General features: G+C 43.7%; 1 protein-coding gene across 2 annotated transcripts in view; it reads right to left on the bottom strand.

Moving 5' to 3' along the window:
* Positions 1-18126, bottom strand: part of LOC110538903 (rho guanine nucleotide exchange factor 12) — a 120238-nt gene that overhangs the window by 12261 nt on the left and 89851 nt on the right. For both annotated transcript variants that reach the window (XM_036937653.1, XM_036937654.1), the window contains exons 20-31: positions 15864-16085; positions 14627-14780; positions 13366-13401; positions 12225-12382; positions 10420-10566; positions 10143-10228; positions 9154-9279; positions 8197-8311; positions 5328-5428; positions 4622-4699; positions 3195-3270; positions 425-592 (exon numbers count right to left, since the gene is read on the bottom strand). In XM_036937653.1, the coding sequence (XP_036793548.1) occupies positions 425-592; positions 3195-3270; positions 4622-4699; positions 5328-5428; positions 8197-8311; positions 9154-9279; positions 10143-10228; positions 10420-10566; positions 12225-12382; positions 13366-13401; positions 14627-14780; positions 15864-16085 (1467 nt within the window). The remainder of the gene's footprint in view (positions 1-424; positions 593-3194; positions 3271-4621; positions 4700-5327; positions 5429-8196; positions 8312-9153; positions 9280-10142; positions 10229-10419; positions 10567-12224; positions 12383-13365; positions 13402-14626; positions 14781-15863; positions 16086-18126) is intronic.

Raw genomic sequence — 18126 nt, 5'->3', positions numbered from 1 at the left:
CAGTAAAACAGGTTCCAACCAAACTTAGTCTAATGTCATTGTCATTCCAAACAGGATGGTTTGAAGACTGCACAAACACATCTGGGACCAGGCTACCACAGATATGATGCTTGAAGCAATTTTATTGGACATTGATTCCAAGAGACTTTTCAGTGGGACCCAACATTCAGAATGTGACAGATAGAAATAGAGCATATAAAGCTGACACAAATCTCCATTCGGCATAACAGAAAATGACATCTGTTCTACACAAACTATTTCAGAATTTGTTTAAACATTACACACTCCTGAACAACCCTCTTAATTAAAGTAAGAGGACGTGGCTTGTTAGTGCATCCTTGTGTATCTTCATGTATCGTGTCTTATGTACTCCTGCAGAATGGATTTCCCTCTGGGGACAATAAACTGAATTCAATGGACTTACCGGTGGCCACCGAGCGCACCAGCACAGTGTTGAGCTTGATGATGGGGCTAAAGATGTGCTTGGTGTCGGCGGTGCCCGCCAGGTTCTTGCTGTGGCACTTGAGGACCAACCGCTCGTCCTGCTTCTGCAGCAGCACCAGGATGTCCTCCAGGAGCAGCGTGTACAGCTCTGAGGGCACAGGAGGAAGTTCAATAGTTAAAGGTCCAATGAAGCCATTTTTCTCTCAATATCAAATAATTTATGGGTAACAAATGAAGTACCTTACTGTAATTGTTTTGCAATTAAATTGGTAAAAATGTCTCAGGCAAGAATTTTGCTAGGACTGTCTGAGAATGGCCTGAGTGGGAAACTGGAAATTAGCTGTTATTGACAGTGAGGTTTGGACCTCTTCCTTATTGGTCTCTTAACTAATTTACGGCCTGATGATGTCAGAAGCGTACTCATGCTACTTTTTGTTGATTAATTGGGAGTAATGTATGGGAACATTTGTATCGATCAAGTTTATTTATAAAGCACTTTTTACATCAGTCGATGTCACAAAGTGCTATACAGAAACCCAGCCTAAAACCCCAAACAGCAAGCAATGCAAATGGAGAAGCACGGTGGCTAGGAAAAACACCCTAGAAAGGCAGGAACCTAGGAAGAAACCTAGAGAGGAGTCAGGCTCTGACGGGTGGCCAGTCCTCTTTTGGCTGTGCCGGGTTGAGATTATAACAGCCATGATGTTATAGGGTTATAGGGTGGCCATGATGGTATGATGGCCAGATTGGGAATTTAGCCAGGACACCAAGGTTTACACTCCTACTCTTACTATAAGTGCCATGCAATCTATAGGGTAGCCCAGTGGTTAGAGTGTTGGACTTGTATCCGAAAGGTTGCAAGTTCAAATCCCCGAGCTGACAAGGTACAAATCTGTCGTTCTGCCCCTGAACAGGCAGTTAACCCACTGTTCGTTGGCCGTCATTGAAAATAAGAATTTGTTCTTAACTGACCTAGTTAAATAAAGGTTAAATTTAAAAAAAAAAAAAACGTTCATAGATGACCAGCAGGGTCAAATAATAATAATCACAGTAGTTGTCGAGGGTGCAGAAGGTCAGCACCTCAGGAGTAAATGTCAGTTGGCTTTTCATAGCCGAGCATTCAGAGTTAGACAGCAGGTGCGGTAGAGAGTATTTCTCAGTCCTGGCGTTTGGTCCAGAGAGCAGATGTTTTACAACACACAGAAAATCACTTACACTAGAGAGGACAAGCTAGTGCTTATGTAGGCTAAAACTAGCATGTGTACCCTTTTGTTTTCTACTGTATGTTGTAGCCTTCCTAGTTTTTCAGCATTACATGACGACAACTCAAGTGTAGCAAAGAGCTAAACTGAAAATGATTTTAGACATTGTCCTAAAGGTAAAAATATATATATATATATATACAGTGCCCTGCGAAAGTATTCGGCCCCCTTGAACTTTGCGACCTTTTGACACATTTCAGGCTTAAAACATAAAGATATAAAACTGTATTTTTTTGTGAAGAATCAACAACAAGTGGGACACAATCATGAAGTGGAACGACATTTATTGGATATTTCAAACTTTTTTAACAAATCAAAAACTGAAAAATTGGGCGTGCAAAATTATTCAGCCCCCTTAAGTTAATACTTTGTAGCGCCACCTTTTGCTGCGATTACAGCTGTAAGTCGCTTGGGATATGTCTCTATCAGTTTTTCACATCGAGAGACTGACATTTTTTCCCATTCCTCCTTGCAAAACAGCTCGAGCTCAGTGAGGTTGGATGGAGAGCATTTGTGAACAGCAGTTTTCAGTTCTTTCCACAGATTCTCGATTGGATTCAGGTCTGGACTTTGACTTGGCCATTCTAACACCTGGATATGTTTATTTTTGAACCATTCCATTGTAGATTTTGCTTTATGTTTTGGATCATTGTCTTGTTGGAAGACAAATCTCCGTCCCAGTCTCAGGTCTTTTGCAGACTCCATCAGGTTTTCTTCCAGAATGGTCCTGTATTTGGCTCCATCCATCTTCCCATCAATTTTAACCATCTTCCCTGTCCCTGCTGAAGAAAAGCAGGCCCAAACCATGAATCTGCCACCACCATGTTTGACAGTGGGGATGGTGTGTTCAGGGTGATGAGCTGTTTACGCCAAACATAACATTTTGCAATGTTGCCAAAAAGTTCAATTTTGGTTTCATCTGACCAGAGCACCTTCTTCCACATGTTTGGTGTGTCTCCCAGGTGGCTTGTGGCAAACTTTAAACAACACTTTTTATGGATATCTTTAAGAAATGGCTTTCTTCTTGCCACTCTTCCATAAAGGCCAGATTTGTGCAATATACGACTGATTGTTGTCCTATGGACAGAGTCTCCCACCTCAGCTGTAGATCTCTGCAGTTCATCCAGAGTGATCATGGGCCTCTTGGCTGCATCTCTGATCAGTCTCAGCCAAAGGTGGCGCTACAAAGTATTAACTTAAGGGGGCTGAATAATTTTGCACGCCCAATTTTTCAGTTTTTGATTTTTTTTTTTTTGTTGGAAATATCCAATAAATGTCGTTCCACTTCATGATTGTGTCCCACTTGTTGTTGATTCTTCACAAAAAAATACAGTTTTATATCTTTATGTTTGAAGCCTGAAATGTGGCAAAAGGTCGCAAAGTTCAAGGGGGCCGAATACTTTCGCAAGGCACTGTATATATTTAGACTCTACATTATCAACATTTCTACACCGCTAAAAAACATTATGTTAAATTGTGGGCACCTACCGATTGTCTTGTCTTTGTTGACCTTCCAGGAGAGAGGTCCCTCATGCACCATCTTCCTCTTGGTCAGGTCCAGGCTCTACAGACACACACACACTTAATTTTTATTTAACCCTTATTTTAACATGTAAGTTGACTGAGAACACATTCTCATTTACAGCAACGACCTGGGGAATGGTGGCCATGATGGTATGATGGCCAGATTGGGAATTTAGCCAGGACACCAAGGTTTACACTCCTGCTCTTACTATAAGTGCCATGCAATCTTTAGTGACCACAGAAAGTCAGAACACCAGTTCAACATCCTGTCTGAAAGACCGCACCTTACACAGGGCAATGTCCCCAATCACTGCCTTGGGGAATAGAGTGCCACATTATGAGTGATAATAACCATAAAACCTAGTAGTCAAACAGGGAAATGGTTCCAATCATTTTTCAACCATTCAATTTGCCCATAGAGATTTTTAGAAAGAATTAAAATAATAATCTTCCGTGTAGGCTTACCCTGGCGTGACGTTTTGATAACTGTGCAAATGGGACTAGGTGACTTGTATGAATATATTCACCTGTATTTAACCCCCCAAAATTAAATGCTAATTGGCTGCCAATGTGGTTATCATAAAGAACTACAAATGCCATGATCTGGATGAGACTGACACAGGGGCAAATGTAAGAATGTCCAGAATAACTATCAAATGTTAGCTAAATTTAGTAATGAATAAATTGACAATTCTGTGAACTATCTTGTGGAAGTTTTAAATTGGCACAATACCTGTTAGCAAAGGTGTCAACTAGAGATGACGTGCAGGAGCTTGCAGGGATTTGTAGTCTTGCATGATGTCTACTTTGATGCTAATTAGCATTTTCAAATCTGAGAGTAAATAGAGAGGAATATATTGATAAAAGTCAACTTGTCCGAGAGAGATTTACATGGTTATCAAAATGTCACGCCAGGGTGAGCCTACACGAAACACAGCCCTTATTTTAAGTGTTTCTAATATCCCCTATGGGAAAAAACTATTGGAACCATTTCCCTGTTTGAATGCTAGGTTTTATGGCCTCCACTGTGGGCTCTATTGGGATATTTTCTTTTGACCAGAGGAAAGAGTGCCTCCTACTGGCCCTCCAACACCACTTTCAGCAACATCTGGTATCCCATCCAGGGACTGACAAGGACCAACCCTGCTTAGCTTCGGAAGCAAGCCAGCAGTGGGATGTAGGGTGGTATGCTGCTGACGACACTGACACGCGTGTACACGCAGAGACCACGCCAGCGCACACATCAGAACAGGCACCTTTCTAAAGCTGTATGCCAACTGGGGTTGTTGCCAATGAGCATATGTCATTAATCAACTTCCCTGGTCAAACAAAGGTACATGCATGTAAATAAATGGTGAGACAAGTAGAGGAATAGAGGAGTTGAGTCTCACCTTGAACTCTGAGATCATTGGGTTCTCACTCTGTTTGAGTGAGGACAGGTCCAGGCGTCTTTGGTAGTCCTCTAACCTCTGTAGGGAGAGGAGCACACAGACTCATCAGCACTGGCTAGACAGGACCTATTCAGTCCCTTCGCTGATATATTGTGGTAGAAAGGTGGCAGGCATACGAATTGCACTGTTTACTATATTTTACATGAATACTGTTTAAACGAATACATGAGTTTCCTGTGTAACCATTTACTATAAAATAGAAGAGAAGCCATTTGGTCTTGGTGTTAGGCTGTGCTCCTTCAGGTGAGCTCACTGCCAGAGCAATACATCAATTATTAACATTTGAATACAATTTGAGGCTGGGGTGATGGTGGACTAGCAGAAAACAGACAACGCATAGCAGGTGGCAGCAATAGTTACAGGAGCAGCAATATTAAGCAGAAAAGACAAACCAATCGCATAGCTAGGATGTGTGTGCACAACTGGTCAACTTAAATAGACTGCCATATTAAGGTAGGAAGTGTTGTTTGATTCCCTTTATTTATCAGTTTCCCATCTGAACTGGCTTCGCTTAATTTTGCTTGCAAGTGTCAAACAGTTTTCCACTGATTCATTTAATATCCACCATCAACATGACAACTGTTGGTGTATCTCAGCTGTGGACATGTGTCTAGTCCCAGTGGTTCTCCTCTCCATAGTCAGTTACCTGTTTGTTCTCTGCCTCTTTCACTGTCTGGTTGACATAGTTGAGGATCTTCCTGCAGCACTCCCCGGCCCTCTTCACCTTGTCCCTCTCCGCTGCATCCTCTGTCAGAAAAAAAAACACAAACTGATGATATCAGTCTTATGGATCGGATGCCTGGTTTTGCCAATGTACTTTGTCGGACCTGCCAGTAGCGCAGACCAGGACAGAGGCTATGCCCAGTGTGCGCTCATGACCTGAGAAAGGGGGAGGGAGTGGGGATGTAATATTTAGTAGTTTAAATCCAAAAATGCATTCTGATTGTCATAAGGTGGGGTCAAATTTACCGTTTTGTTTTGTCACAGAAAGGGATCAAATGTGTTTAACATCTCCAGACAGCTACAGCTAATAATAAGCTAGCTAGTAGCTAATAGCGTTACATTTTGGTAGCGGCAAGCTGAATAATTAAAGCTGGCTAATCAGCATGGATATCCGAAAATGGCTGGGTACTGCCAAGAGCAAAAAAAACGGAGGACCACCATGTCGAGTGCGATGCCAAGCTCACCGAGCAGCCTGCTGGGCCAACCACCGAGGTTGAGGGGCCTAGCAGAAAATGTAATACCACTCATCCCCCACGCTGCCTGCTGACCAACAAGATTGAGAAGAGCCAGGGCCTAGCACCAGCAGGATGAGGGCGACAACACAACAAGCACCTGCACCTCCGTTACTCCAGCCACTAGCACCTGACGGCCTGTTGGATCTAACCAAAACTGAACCAGTGGAAGCAGTTTATTGATTCTTGCAAAGTGAAATCGTAACCACAGCCCCACTCAGTGCTCTTCAAAGTTACGGCGGGCCTTTGTCAGCAATTCCGACTGTGCTGTTGTCACTGGAACATGGATTTGGATAAACATTTGGGACATCTAGAGCAATGTGCGAAAATTCCTTCTCCGCTCTGAAGAACGTATTCAGTGAACACAGAATGTTACATCAACGAAAAGCCCAGCTTGTCTAGCTGGTATTTGATAGGGGGCCTGGCCTGACAAGTACATTTCGCCAGGAAGGAAAATGGAATCAGAAACTTCATGAGATTAAACACAACATGGAGGAGGCTGCAACTTGTGTAAATGGTAAGCTACAACCTTTATGGGCCTCCGTGACAGAATTATGATGAATTAATTGATTTTTTCCTTATGTACGCCTACTGTTTGTTTGGCAGATATTTTTTATGTCACAGTTTTAGATGTTTGCTTTTTACTTCAATGCATTTTTTAGATTTATCTATGATTCTTAATGTCGTTGCTTGCGTTTGTGGGTCTAATTGCTATTGATAGATATACAGCTTTTGTCATTTGATGGGTATAGGGACAATGACCAATGTAGTGTTTCGGTTGTGCTCTGTGGTGATGATGAAATTGGCAGTGCATCCAACATTATCCTTTCATCGCACTGACTGGTGGTAGCCTTCTTTCCATGGTCCTGAATCAACGGTTATGGTGTGTGCTGTTTTAATGAGCGCATCTTGGGCTACCAGTCTCCGTGGGCTTTTCTTCAACATTGCGTGTTTTCTTGTGTACAAAAGTAAAACTATACCTTATTTGTTTTTGTTAATTTACAGATAGCCAGGGGCACACTCCAACGCTCAGAGATAATTTGCAAACAAAGCATTTGTGTTTAGTGAGTCGGCCAGATCAGAGGCAGTAGGGAGGACCATGGATGTTCTCTTGGTAAGTGTGTGAAATTAACAATTTTCCTATATCTAGTTAAGTACTTTTGGGTGTCAGGAAAAATGTATGGAATAAAAAGTTTTAAAAAATCTTTAGGAATGTAGTGAAGTAAAAGTAAAACATTTTCAAAAATATAAATAGTGAAGTACAGATACCCCAAGAAACTACTTAAGTAGTACTTTCAAATATTTTAACTTAAGTACTTTAGCTACTGCCATGTAGGACATTTCACATCAGCTATTACTATAGAATATGCACATATTTTGATTTAGTTTGATTTAGTTTTCCTTACTGAAACTCTCCCACACAGAAAATATTGCGCCCCTGGAGAAGTGGCGGCTTGGTTACGCTCATTGCGTCGTGTGTCAAAATCGACAAAAACGAAGCCTATATTTCTAATTATTGAAGTTTAAGCGATGAAGCCTGTAAGAATATTTGACAAGCTAGTGGTGCTCACCCTTTCGAGTTGATCTGTGCGTGTTGGTAGGCGCAAATTATGTGTAGGCCTAATGCAGCTATGGTTGCATTTCGGGTGCACATGTTGTAGTGGGGTGCATACTGTATCTTTCTTTTGTTATTATATAAAGCGACGGTTGTTGATGTGAACGGCTACAGTTATATATTCTATACAGTTCTATCAAATATACATTTTGTATATTTGAACAGTAGTAGGACTAACCCACCTTGTGTTATTAAGGCGCTAAAGCAATACTAGTAGTTGTGCCCTTCCATGGATTTAAAATGCCTCCTCAGGCATGTCACCCTGGAGCTGGGCCTGCAAGTAAGTGCAATACAGTCTTATGGAGTGGGCCAAATAAGTGCACTACAAGACCAAGGATGTGAAGGGATGGGATGATGATGCCGGCTTCATTTATAGCCTAATCTTCAAGAATAATTTCTTCTTCACATTTCACAATCTCTGGTTGTAAAAGTTTGAGTAGCTACATCTGCAGTGCTGCCATTGAAAAAGGCTTTCCTTTAGTTCAGTAATGTTATTAAATATTAGAAGATCATAGGGCTTGGAAATACACCCCTCTTCAATCAACCATAAAGAAATGCAATACTTATCTTCCAACAGGTGGACTCAAGTCCCAAGGCCCAAGTCTCCATTTTTAATAGTTGTGTGGACAGACATGGTGTTTTATAGTGGTGTCTGTCTACTGTACCTGTGTACTTGGCTATGCTCTCCAGCAGCAGTGGATACTTGGTCAGCCTCTGCATCTCCACTGGAATTATATCCTTCAGCTGGAGTCTGCGACACAGGCGGTTGCTCTCAGCCTCCTTCGGGAAGAGACGCACACCCGAGTCAATACTACAGTCACTCACTCCAGATCACCTCAGTTCATCCATGTCTTGAATCTCCCAATCTATAACTGAGCTTGTGTGGTTACGATGATGCCCTCTAAGTCACGCTTGAGGGAGTGAATAATGTTGTATTGTTCTATATTAAATTGCAACGTGTAGTGCAGTATAGTATAATACTGTATATCGCACTACATTAGTATAGTATAATAAAGTATTGTATAGTACATCATAGCATAGTATAATAGTATAACATGCCATAGTTTAGAAAAGCATAGCATATAGTTTGGCATTCATGGGTTGCACCTCACGTCATTGTTATGAACATTCTTAAGACGGCTCATCCATGCGGCTAATGATTGTTTAGTCTAAATTACACTATAGTGGCTTGGAAATACGATGACATTGCTAAAGTAGGTGAATAGTTAGTAGGAAACAAAAAATAATATTAGGATGTCGTCAAATTTAATTTAAACAATATTGTCATTCGCAATAGAAAAGTTAGCTAGCTAAAATCCTGTGCTTTCCCCTCAATCTTACCTATCTAGCTAACGTTATACTACATCTAAAGTCAATCTGACGACATCGCAATGACGACAACAGTCATTTTTTTTCTACAAATGTTTAGCTTCCTATAGAAATCTAATTGTGTGTCCAAGCCACTATGATGCACTTCAGACAAAATCTAAATTAGCAGCAATTATGAAAGCATTGAGTAGAACGTCCAGTCCTCAAGACAACCTTCACAACAAAATTGTGACGCAACATGCAACCCATGACTGGTATAGCATAATATAGTATAGTTAAGTATATTGTCGTACCTGCATAAAGGAGGTGAAGCGCTGGTCCTTCTTCTGCCGGGTCTTAATGAGTTCCAGGGCGAAGGGCTGGTTACTGCAGAAGGTGCCCACCGCCCGCTTGATCTTCTCCTCCTCGCCATCACTGAACTACACATGCACACACAGAAAGACATGGTAACATGTGCAAAAACACATACGCACGGAGGGACATGGACACACCCATACGCACGGAGGGACACACCCGTACGCACGGAGGAACATGGACACACCGGTACGCACAGAGGGACATGGACACACCCGTACGCACGGAGGGACATGGACACACCCGTACGCACGGAGGGACACACCCGTACGCACGGAGGGACATGGACACACCCGTACGCACGGAGGGACATGGACACACTCGTACGCACGGAGGGACACACCCGTACGCACGGAGGGACATGGACACACTCGTACGCACGGAGGGACACACCCGTACGCACGGAGGGACACACCCGTACGCACGGAGGGACACACCCGTACGCACGGAGGGACACACCCGTACGCACGGAGGGACACACCCGTACGCACGGAGGGACACACCCGTACGCACGGAGGGACACACCCGTACGCACGGAGGGACACACCCGTACGCACGGAGGGACACACCCGTACGCACGGGGGGACACACCCGTACGCACGGGGGGACACACCCGTACGCACGGAGGGACACACCCGTACGCACGGAGGGACACACCCGTACGCACGGAGGGACACACCCGTACGCACGGAGGGACACAAAGACAAACACGCACGGGCATGGACAGACAAACACACACACACGTACACAGAAAATGACACACACACACAACAATGTCATCCCAATGGCTTTTGGATGTACAGTAATACTCCCCCTCTCCTTTCCTGCAGTGACAGAAAGTTTGTCCCAAATGGCCCATAGGGCTCTGGTCAAATGTAATGCACTATAAAAGGGTGCCATTTAGGATGCAAGTTGAGTCTTTTCTTACCCAAGCTAGTAGATCGTCTCCTATCAGGTCTATCACTGACGTCTCGTTCTTCTTCCGAATGACTGTCACCTGTTCTGTTATCGACACTAGGGAGGAAGAGAAAAGCGATTACATGAGATGAGATAGCAAGGATTGGATATGCACAACATAAAAAGTCAGGGAAAATTATACATCTGTTTGGGAATAGGTCCATATCAATGATTTAGGAAGTGAAAATGGAAGTTGGGATTAGCCCTGAGAGAAGAGGTTAACCGACACTGACATACACACAGCGTACCATGTAGCTGGACAATCTCCTCTAGGTTAGTAAAGATGTGTTTAATGTCTCCAGGAGGCAGGATGCTGTCTCGGGTTAGTTTCTGGTAGAACACGTTATCCAGAACCTTCAACATCCTCAAGTGGGCTCGCTCTGTGTAGAACAGCTCTGTGGAGACACGCACAAAGTCAGACCCAAAGAATTAAACAGAACAAGACTGCTGTCAGCACATTCTAAAGCTATGCAGGCCTATGACATCAGCCACTAGTGTATTTTATACAACGGGTGTGTCTAATCGTAATCCTAAATCCATGATGTTAAAATGCTTATTTCCTCTGTTCCATCTGACTGCACAATGCACTATTTCATCAGCCCAGGCAGGGAAGTTATACCCTTGATCTCCACTATAAAAAGCATCTAGACATTATTTCACATTTCTTTAAAACTAACATTTAGTTTTCAACAGCAGAGATTTGTATAAACCTTGCTGTCTGTCTCTGACATTTGCAACATTGTTTCAATGAACGTGTAGGGGTCGGAAGAGAGAGGCAGGCAGAGTGTCTCAGCCATTCAAAATCATGAATGAGCTGGCATCATTTTTATGGATATGTACAAAGAAATGTCAATTGAAAAAAGTTCAAACGAAACGAAGTGCAGCTAGTTTGGAGTCTTTCCAGCTTCAGTTTGAAGTTATTGTGTTGTGCAGAGGCGAACTCCTCTGAACAACAGTGTTCTAACGAGAGAGCACATTTTCTATGCCAGGCGAAATCGTTCCTCATTAGCTTATTGCTATCGATGTATCCAAATAAATGTCACTAGAAAACAGCTTAAACTAATGCAGCTACTGTTGTTATTCTTTCTGCACTGTTTGGCGTGACTGTAAGTTAGCCGTAGTTGGCTAGCTAGCAAGCAAAGGATAAGAACGTTGCCAGCCAGTATGGCAATGGAACATTTCGAACGAATGACTGGGCCGCGTCCATAGATGCAGAACCAATAGAACAAACGACCAGCCGGCTTGGGTAGCAACCTTAGATTTGTTTTGGGACTATATGTTGAGGAAGGATGAAATAGTATGAAAAAATGTATCAAAATAAAGTTTATGAAAATATGTCATCAATCATTATTGGAATATGTTGGTAACCCATTGTATAACAGTGATAATGCCCTCGAAGCCGGTGTTTAGAGGATATATTGGCACGGTTTGCAATATCCGTGCCAATATATCCTCCAAACCCCGGCTTTGAAGGCATTGTCACTTAAATGTATCTCTATGGTCATAAATTAGGTGGAACCCATCTTCTTCCCAATAGATGGCATCATTCTAACGTGACCGCATCTGACTTAAGACAATCTGGTGGAAACAAGATTTTCTTTTGGGATTGAGGCCTGCAAATCCCCTGGTATATCAGGATCTACATAACATATGTTGACGGATTTGGACACTTTTCTACGAAAACATCACACAAACTTTAGTGGCTTGTTGTTTAGCTAGCGGATCTACAATCACTGATACTCATAGTGAAAAAGTTCACCACTTGAATGGACACAGTAGCCTTGGTCATGGACACAAACTCAAATACCTAATTAGGTCAGGCTGGGGCGGCTAGGATATAAAGCTATGCATGAAAATATAAAGAACAAATTCTAATACAGCACGTCATACTTGCCATCTCAATAACCATGTCTCTTAACAGCTAACATGAAACTACTTGCAATATTCAACAAATCTATCTTCAGCAGACTGATAGCATGAAACTACTCTATCTGTATGATTGATCCCCAGGCAGCTGTACATTATGTGAAAGAAAAATGGTCACCGGCCTCACCGTTGATGACTTCCTGTCTCTTGATCTCCTGTGGTGTCAGGCCCGCCAGGACCTCTCGGCTGACTAGCGTCTGCCAGTTGGGAGAGTCCTGCTTGCACTCGATCTCATTCCCTAGGTCGTCCTCATTCGGCACATCTGGACAGCCTAAACCCTGCATCCTGACATGAGAACAACAAGTCGCTGATGATGACACCTGGATTGTGTTCATTAGGGCATGTAGTGGCAACATTTTTTCAACGGAAAATGAAAACAAGCATTTCTTATTGGATAAGAGTTCAGGGTGTCCCTCCCTGTTTCAGTCAGTCTTCTTCTGGTTGGTTTTATTTACCTTTACCTAATGAACACGGCCCTGGGGCCATTTAAACAACATTAAAGCGCAAGTCTCCGATTGAGATCAATGTGTGATTAATTGGGAAAGTTACCAAGTTACTAAGTACAGATGTCAAGCCTTTAATAATAGGTTGAGAGATGTGGACTAGTAACTCAATCAATTCTCTTCAAAGATTTCGCCAGAGTTAAGAGGCTCCCGAGTGGCGCAGCAGTCTAAGGCACTGCAACTCAGTGCTAGAGGCGTCACTTCAGACCCTGGTTCGATCCTGGGCTGTATCACAACCGGCCGTGATCGGGAGTCCCATAGGGTGGCTCACAATTGGCCCAGCGTTAGGGGAGGGTTTGGTCGGGGTAGGCCGCCTTGTAAATAAGAATTTGTTCTTAACCGACTTGCCTCGTTAACTAAAGGTTAAATAAATCAAGTTTAATCACATTAATGATGATTAATCAAGCACCACTGATTCAGTTCATTCAATTGTGTGGGAAACGCAAACCCTTTGAATAGCTGATGCCACAGAACAACTGAGGAAAACCAGTTCTCATTCATGCCAAACCTTCATACGACTACAGAAACCAAAAAAATATCTAAATAAAATAAACAGACCTAGATTCAAAAACTATTTGAAATAATTTCAAATTCTTTATCCGTACTTGATTGAGCTTGCCTGGCTAAATTGACCAATGGAACAGTCAAACTAGCGCAACTGCTCAAAGTATTTGAACGATTTCAAATACTATTTGAACCCAGGTCTGTAAACAACATCTCATGAAATAGACAACAACACAAATAAAAGTAAAAAAAAAGACTCACCTCCGGGCTGGTTTGGGTGTGCCTCCCTCTGGAACTCTGGAGAGAGAAGATCACAGTCCCCGTCAACACATTTTCTACCGAGCCCAAATCCCGGAGGTCCTAAGGCATAGATTGGAGAACTCCCCATCTCCAAGCAATACACCATAAGAGGACATATTATTTCAATGAGTTTCAATAAGGTAATGAATGATCAGAGACAAAGAAAGGGATTTCAATGGCTCCAGTCTTCAGTATGTTACTGAGTGCTCTAGTAGAACAAATATGGCTCTGAGTACGATGGCTGGGTATCCCGGCACAATGGCCGAATGAGACTGTGAGACAGCAGACTTTGCTGTCGACCGGTCATGTCGGATGATAACAAATGAGCTTGGCAGTGGACCAACACATCAGCAAAACATTCTGCCTTGGAAGGATTTTTCTGGGAAAGCTTGCTCCTTCCTCAGACCAATATTTTAGTGATCATGCAATTCATCCAGCATGAGATTTAGTGTGTGTCCCAAATGGCACCATATTCCCTATTTAGTGAACTACTTTTGACTATATAGGGAATGGGATGCCATTTGGTTTGTAGACTTAGCGTAGATTTGTGTTGACCCAGAAGACAGTCCTGACTCTGATTAGATAAACTGTTCAAGATGAAAGGATGGTATAGATTAGAGTTTCTCAACCCTTAAACAGATTAGACATTCACTATGTATTGACGAAACCATCACATTTGATTACAGCAGATCTGCCCTCTGTATTTCTATGTGGTGTACTTCTCAATGGTCATGTAGGCTAAGTAACTAGCACATCATATGGAAAGGTGCTGTCACCAAGTCAATAAGCCTATCTTACTATAACCTCACTACGTAAAAAATATGATTTTTGAGGGGGGTAAACACCAATGCAAGCAAAGAAATGATCATCATACAATTTGTAAAAATTTTTGTTGCATTGGTTGTAAAATACATTGATTTATGTTCTCGCTTACCTCATAGATTAGTAAAAAAAAAGTGCTAAAGAAATAGGCTCATTGAGTCAATTGACTTCAATGGCCCCATTAACCTGAATTCGTCTCCATATTTAAGTTGTATATTTCCCAAAGTCTAATCAATACCTAGCTGTGTGTTTTACACTGAAGTGTGTTTTACACTGAAGTGTGTAAGAGAGACACTCTCAAAAATGTATAGACCATGTGGCATGTGTGGTCTATCAGTTAGCACCGCGTAGTCGGCAATAGTTTGAATCCAACCCGACACCATGACATGCCCGCCCTTACCCGTCACTCTCACGCTCCTCCTCCTGCAATTGGTCCAGGGTGTAGGGGCTGAAGTCAAAGTGGGTGCTGGTTGGGTGGGCCATCCTGTTCTGGGTGTCGCCCGAGTGGAGCCAGTCAGAGCTCAGTCTGGGCAGGGCGGAGGAGGGAGTGAGACCTGGAGAGGAGAGAACAAAGGAGGAGAGGAGAGGTCAGGGGCTGTATGTAAAAATAATCTCTGAGTAAGAGTGCTGATCTACAATCTGGTCCCAACAGGCCCTGTAATCTTATTTCCGTTGTGATCTAAAAGAAAAGACTGATCCTAAATCAACAGTCCTACTCAGACACTTGATATGGCCGCAGAGGGAGGTCCCCACATTAGAACAATAATCCAAAGTTAAAGGGGTAATGTCCCTCCCCAAGTGGATTAATAAAGTTCTATTCAATTCTACCAGGGTGAATGTTCCTCTCCATGTGAATTAATAAAGTTATATTCTACTCCACTTAAGTCCATAATAAGTCCAACAAGAGGCAATACGGTCCTAAGTAATACAGCGAACGCTCACAGAAGTTTCTTCATTCGGAAGGTCAAACAAGATCTCCATTGAAGAGAAGCACATTAGTCCACATTTACGCTGTGTTCATTGTCTTATCGTGTGATGGAACAAGCTCAAAAATCGAGATCCCCTTAAGTCGAAAAGCAGTGCAAGAAAGAATATCCGCACGACATATAGCAAGACGTTCAAAACTAAAATAGAGAGGGGTTGGTTTCGACAGATCATATGCAGACAAAGACGACATGCGGACAAGAAGGCCGCCCCCCAATTAGGAATAAACAAGAAGAAACCAAAGAAGGCAATTATTTTCCAGAAGGCTGGGCTACTGTAAGACAGGCTAAACCAGTGTAATGAAGTCCTGACAACAAAAGGCCAGGGAGCAAACTTGTCAGAGAGGAGGGAAGTGGACCACAGAACAAAGGCAAACAAACAGCGTGGGAGAGAGAGGGTGGGGTGGTGCATGGAAATATAGAGAGGAAGCCAGATGGAAGCAAGACATGGAGGGAGAGAGAGGGAGAGAGTTGATATTGGATGAGGCGAGTCCGCCCCTCAAATATATAGCAATTGGAGCACATGGAAAAGCACTACAGCGCTATAACATAATCCTTTACCTTCTATCATTATTTGAGAAATTGGAGAGGAAAATGCAAATAGGAAGAGAGAGTAAGGAGGAAAAGAATGGGGAAGAGACAAGGGGTCCCTACCCGAGTCAGAATCGCGTCCCATGGGGTCGGAGCCCTGGCTGGCTGGGGCACTGTGTGGGGGTGATGCGATGAAGGCCGAGGGGTGGGTTGCCACATCCGAGCCTGGATCGCTTGATTGGCTGCCGCGGGCCAAGGATTCTGGGAGATCGGGGATGCTTAAGATGGGCTGGGAGATCTGCTTCTGAGGGCCCCGCTGCTTGTTCATCTCTATGGCCTTGCCGACTACACACACACGCAAACAAACAGACATGCCCGCATTAAAATAAACTACAGTCAGTACTGTAGCTCACATAGCCATGGGAAATCCATGGTTATACAGTTAATGATGCCAGTGACCTAAACAATGGCCCCAGGACCAGTGGAAGCCAAATACCTTGAAAGATCCACCAACATATTTTACCGTACGTATGAGGTACTTTCCTGCATATGCTTCTGTTTTTCAACACCAAACCCATCACTGGTGTTTGTGGCCAAAGAGTTCTATTTTCATGTCATCTGACCATACCGCCCCCTGGAGTTTGATAAATGTAATTGACACTTGAATTGGTACCTGTGCTATGGTCAGAGGACATGAAAATAGAGCTCTTTGGCCACAAACACCAGTGATGGGTTTGGTTTTGAAAAACATCAGAAAAGTACGTCATACCTACAGTACAATATAGTGGTGGATCTTTGATGTTATAGAGTAATTTTGCTTACACTGAACCCCATTGAAAACCTGTGGTTTGAATTGAAGCAGCCAGTCCATAAGAGCAGACAAAGGATATCAAGGATCTGGAAAGATTCTGTATTGTCACACCCTGACCTGTTTCACCTGTCTTTTGCTTGTCGTCACCCTCCACCAGGTGTCTCCCATTTTTCCCCATTATCCTGTGTATTTAAACTTGCGTTTTCTGTTTGTCTGTTGTCAGTTCGTCTTGTCAGGTCATACCAGCGTGTTTCCCATTTTCCTGTTCTCAAGTTGTTTCTAGTCTTCCCGGTTCTGAGCCTACCTGTCGTCCTGTACCTGCCTGACTCTGACCTTGATTACGAACCTCTGTCTGCCCTCGACCTACCGGGAGAATCTGATTTCACCCGAGTTCCCTGTGAGCCTCGTACTCCTCTCCATGCCATCCTGCTGTGGGGTGACCAGTTCAAATTTCTTTGGGTGCTCATTGACTCTGGGATGCTACCCTGGTGTCGGAGCTGGGAATCGTCACACAACCCCTCTCCATTCCCATGGACGCCAGAGCGCTGGATAGGCGCTCTTATTGGCAGAGTCACCCATTATACGGTTCCTATCAACCTGCGAGTGTCAGGTAATCACAGTGAGTCTACGCAGTTCCTGCTCATTCAATCTCCTCATGTACCCGTGGTTTGGGGTTTTTCAGGGATCCAGAGGCACAATCCCCTGATCGACTGGGCTACTTTTTCTATCATGGGTTGAAGCCCGTTCTGCCATGCGCATTGTCTGAAGTCGGCGCATCCTGCCCAGGGACGTCTTCCTGTGGGCGTGGAAAAAGCCTCAGATATCTCTGCCGTTCCCGCAGAGTACCGACCTTCTCTCGGACACAACACTGCTTTGAGGGTGTCTTTATTCCCTATCGGGTCTGGAGACCAAAACGATGGAAGGGTAAATTGAGGACTCTTGCTGCAGGGAGTATTCGTCCATCTGCCTCCTCCGCCGGCACAGGGTTCTTCTTTGTGGAGAAGGACAAAACTCTGCGCCCACCTATCGACTACCATGGCCTTAATGAAATCCCGGTTACAAAATGTTACCCGCTACCACTCATCTCCTCGGATTTCGAGCCTCTCCAGAGGGTGACCATCTTCTCGAAGTTGGACCTTCGGAATGTCAACCATCTGGTTCCGATACGGGAAGGAGATGAATGGAAGACAGCCTTTAACACTGCTAGCGGGCACTACGAGTACCTTGTGATGCCATTCAGACTGACCAACACTCCCACAGTGTTCCAGGCCCTGGTCAAGAATGTGCTCCGTGACATGTTGAACCGGTTCGTATGCGTCTACCACAACGACATCGTTTCTCCCCCATTCAGCTCAAGAGCACGTCCTCCAGGGTCTCCTGGAGAACTAGCTTTTTGTGAAAGCAGAGAATTGTGAATTCCATCGCTCCAGCATCTCCTTGCTACCTCATCGCTGCAGGAAATATTCAAATAATTCTGACAAGGTGAGAGCGGTGGTGGATTGGCCTCAACCCACATCCAGAGTGCAGCTGCAATGTTTCCTTGGGTTTGCTAATTGCTACTGCCGCTTCGTCCGG

The sequence above is a fragment of the Oncorhynchus mykiss genome, chromosome 12, assembly GCF_013265735.2.
Source record: "Oncorhynchus mykiss isolate Arlee chromosome 12, USDA_OmykA_1.1, whole genome shotgun sequence".
Taxonomy (NCBI): Eukaryota; Metazoa; Chordata; class Actinopteri; order Salmoniformes; family Salmonidae; genus Oncorhynchus; species Oncorhynchus mykiss.
This window is presented reverse-complemented; position numbering and strand designations above follow the sequence as displayed.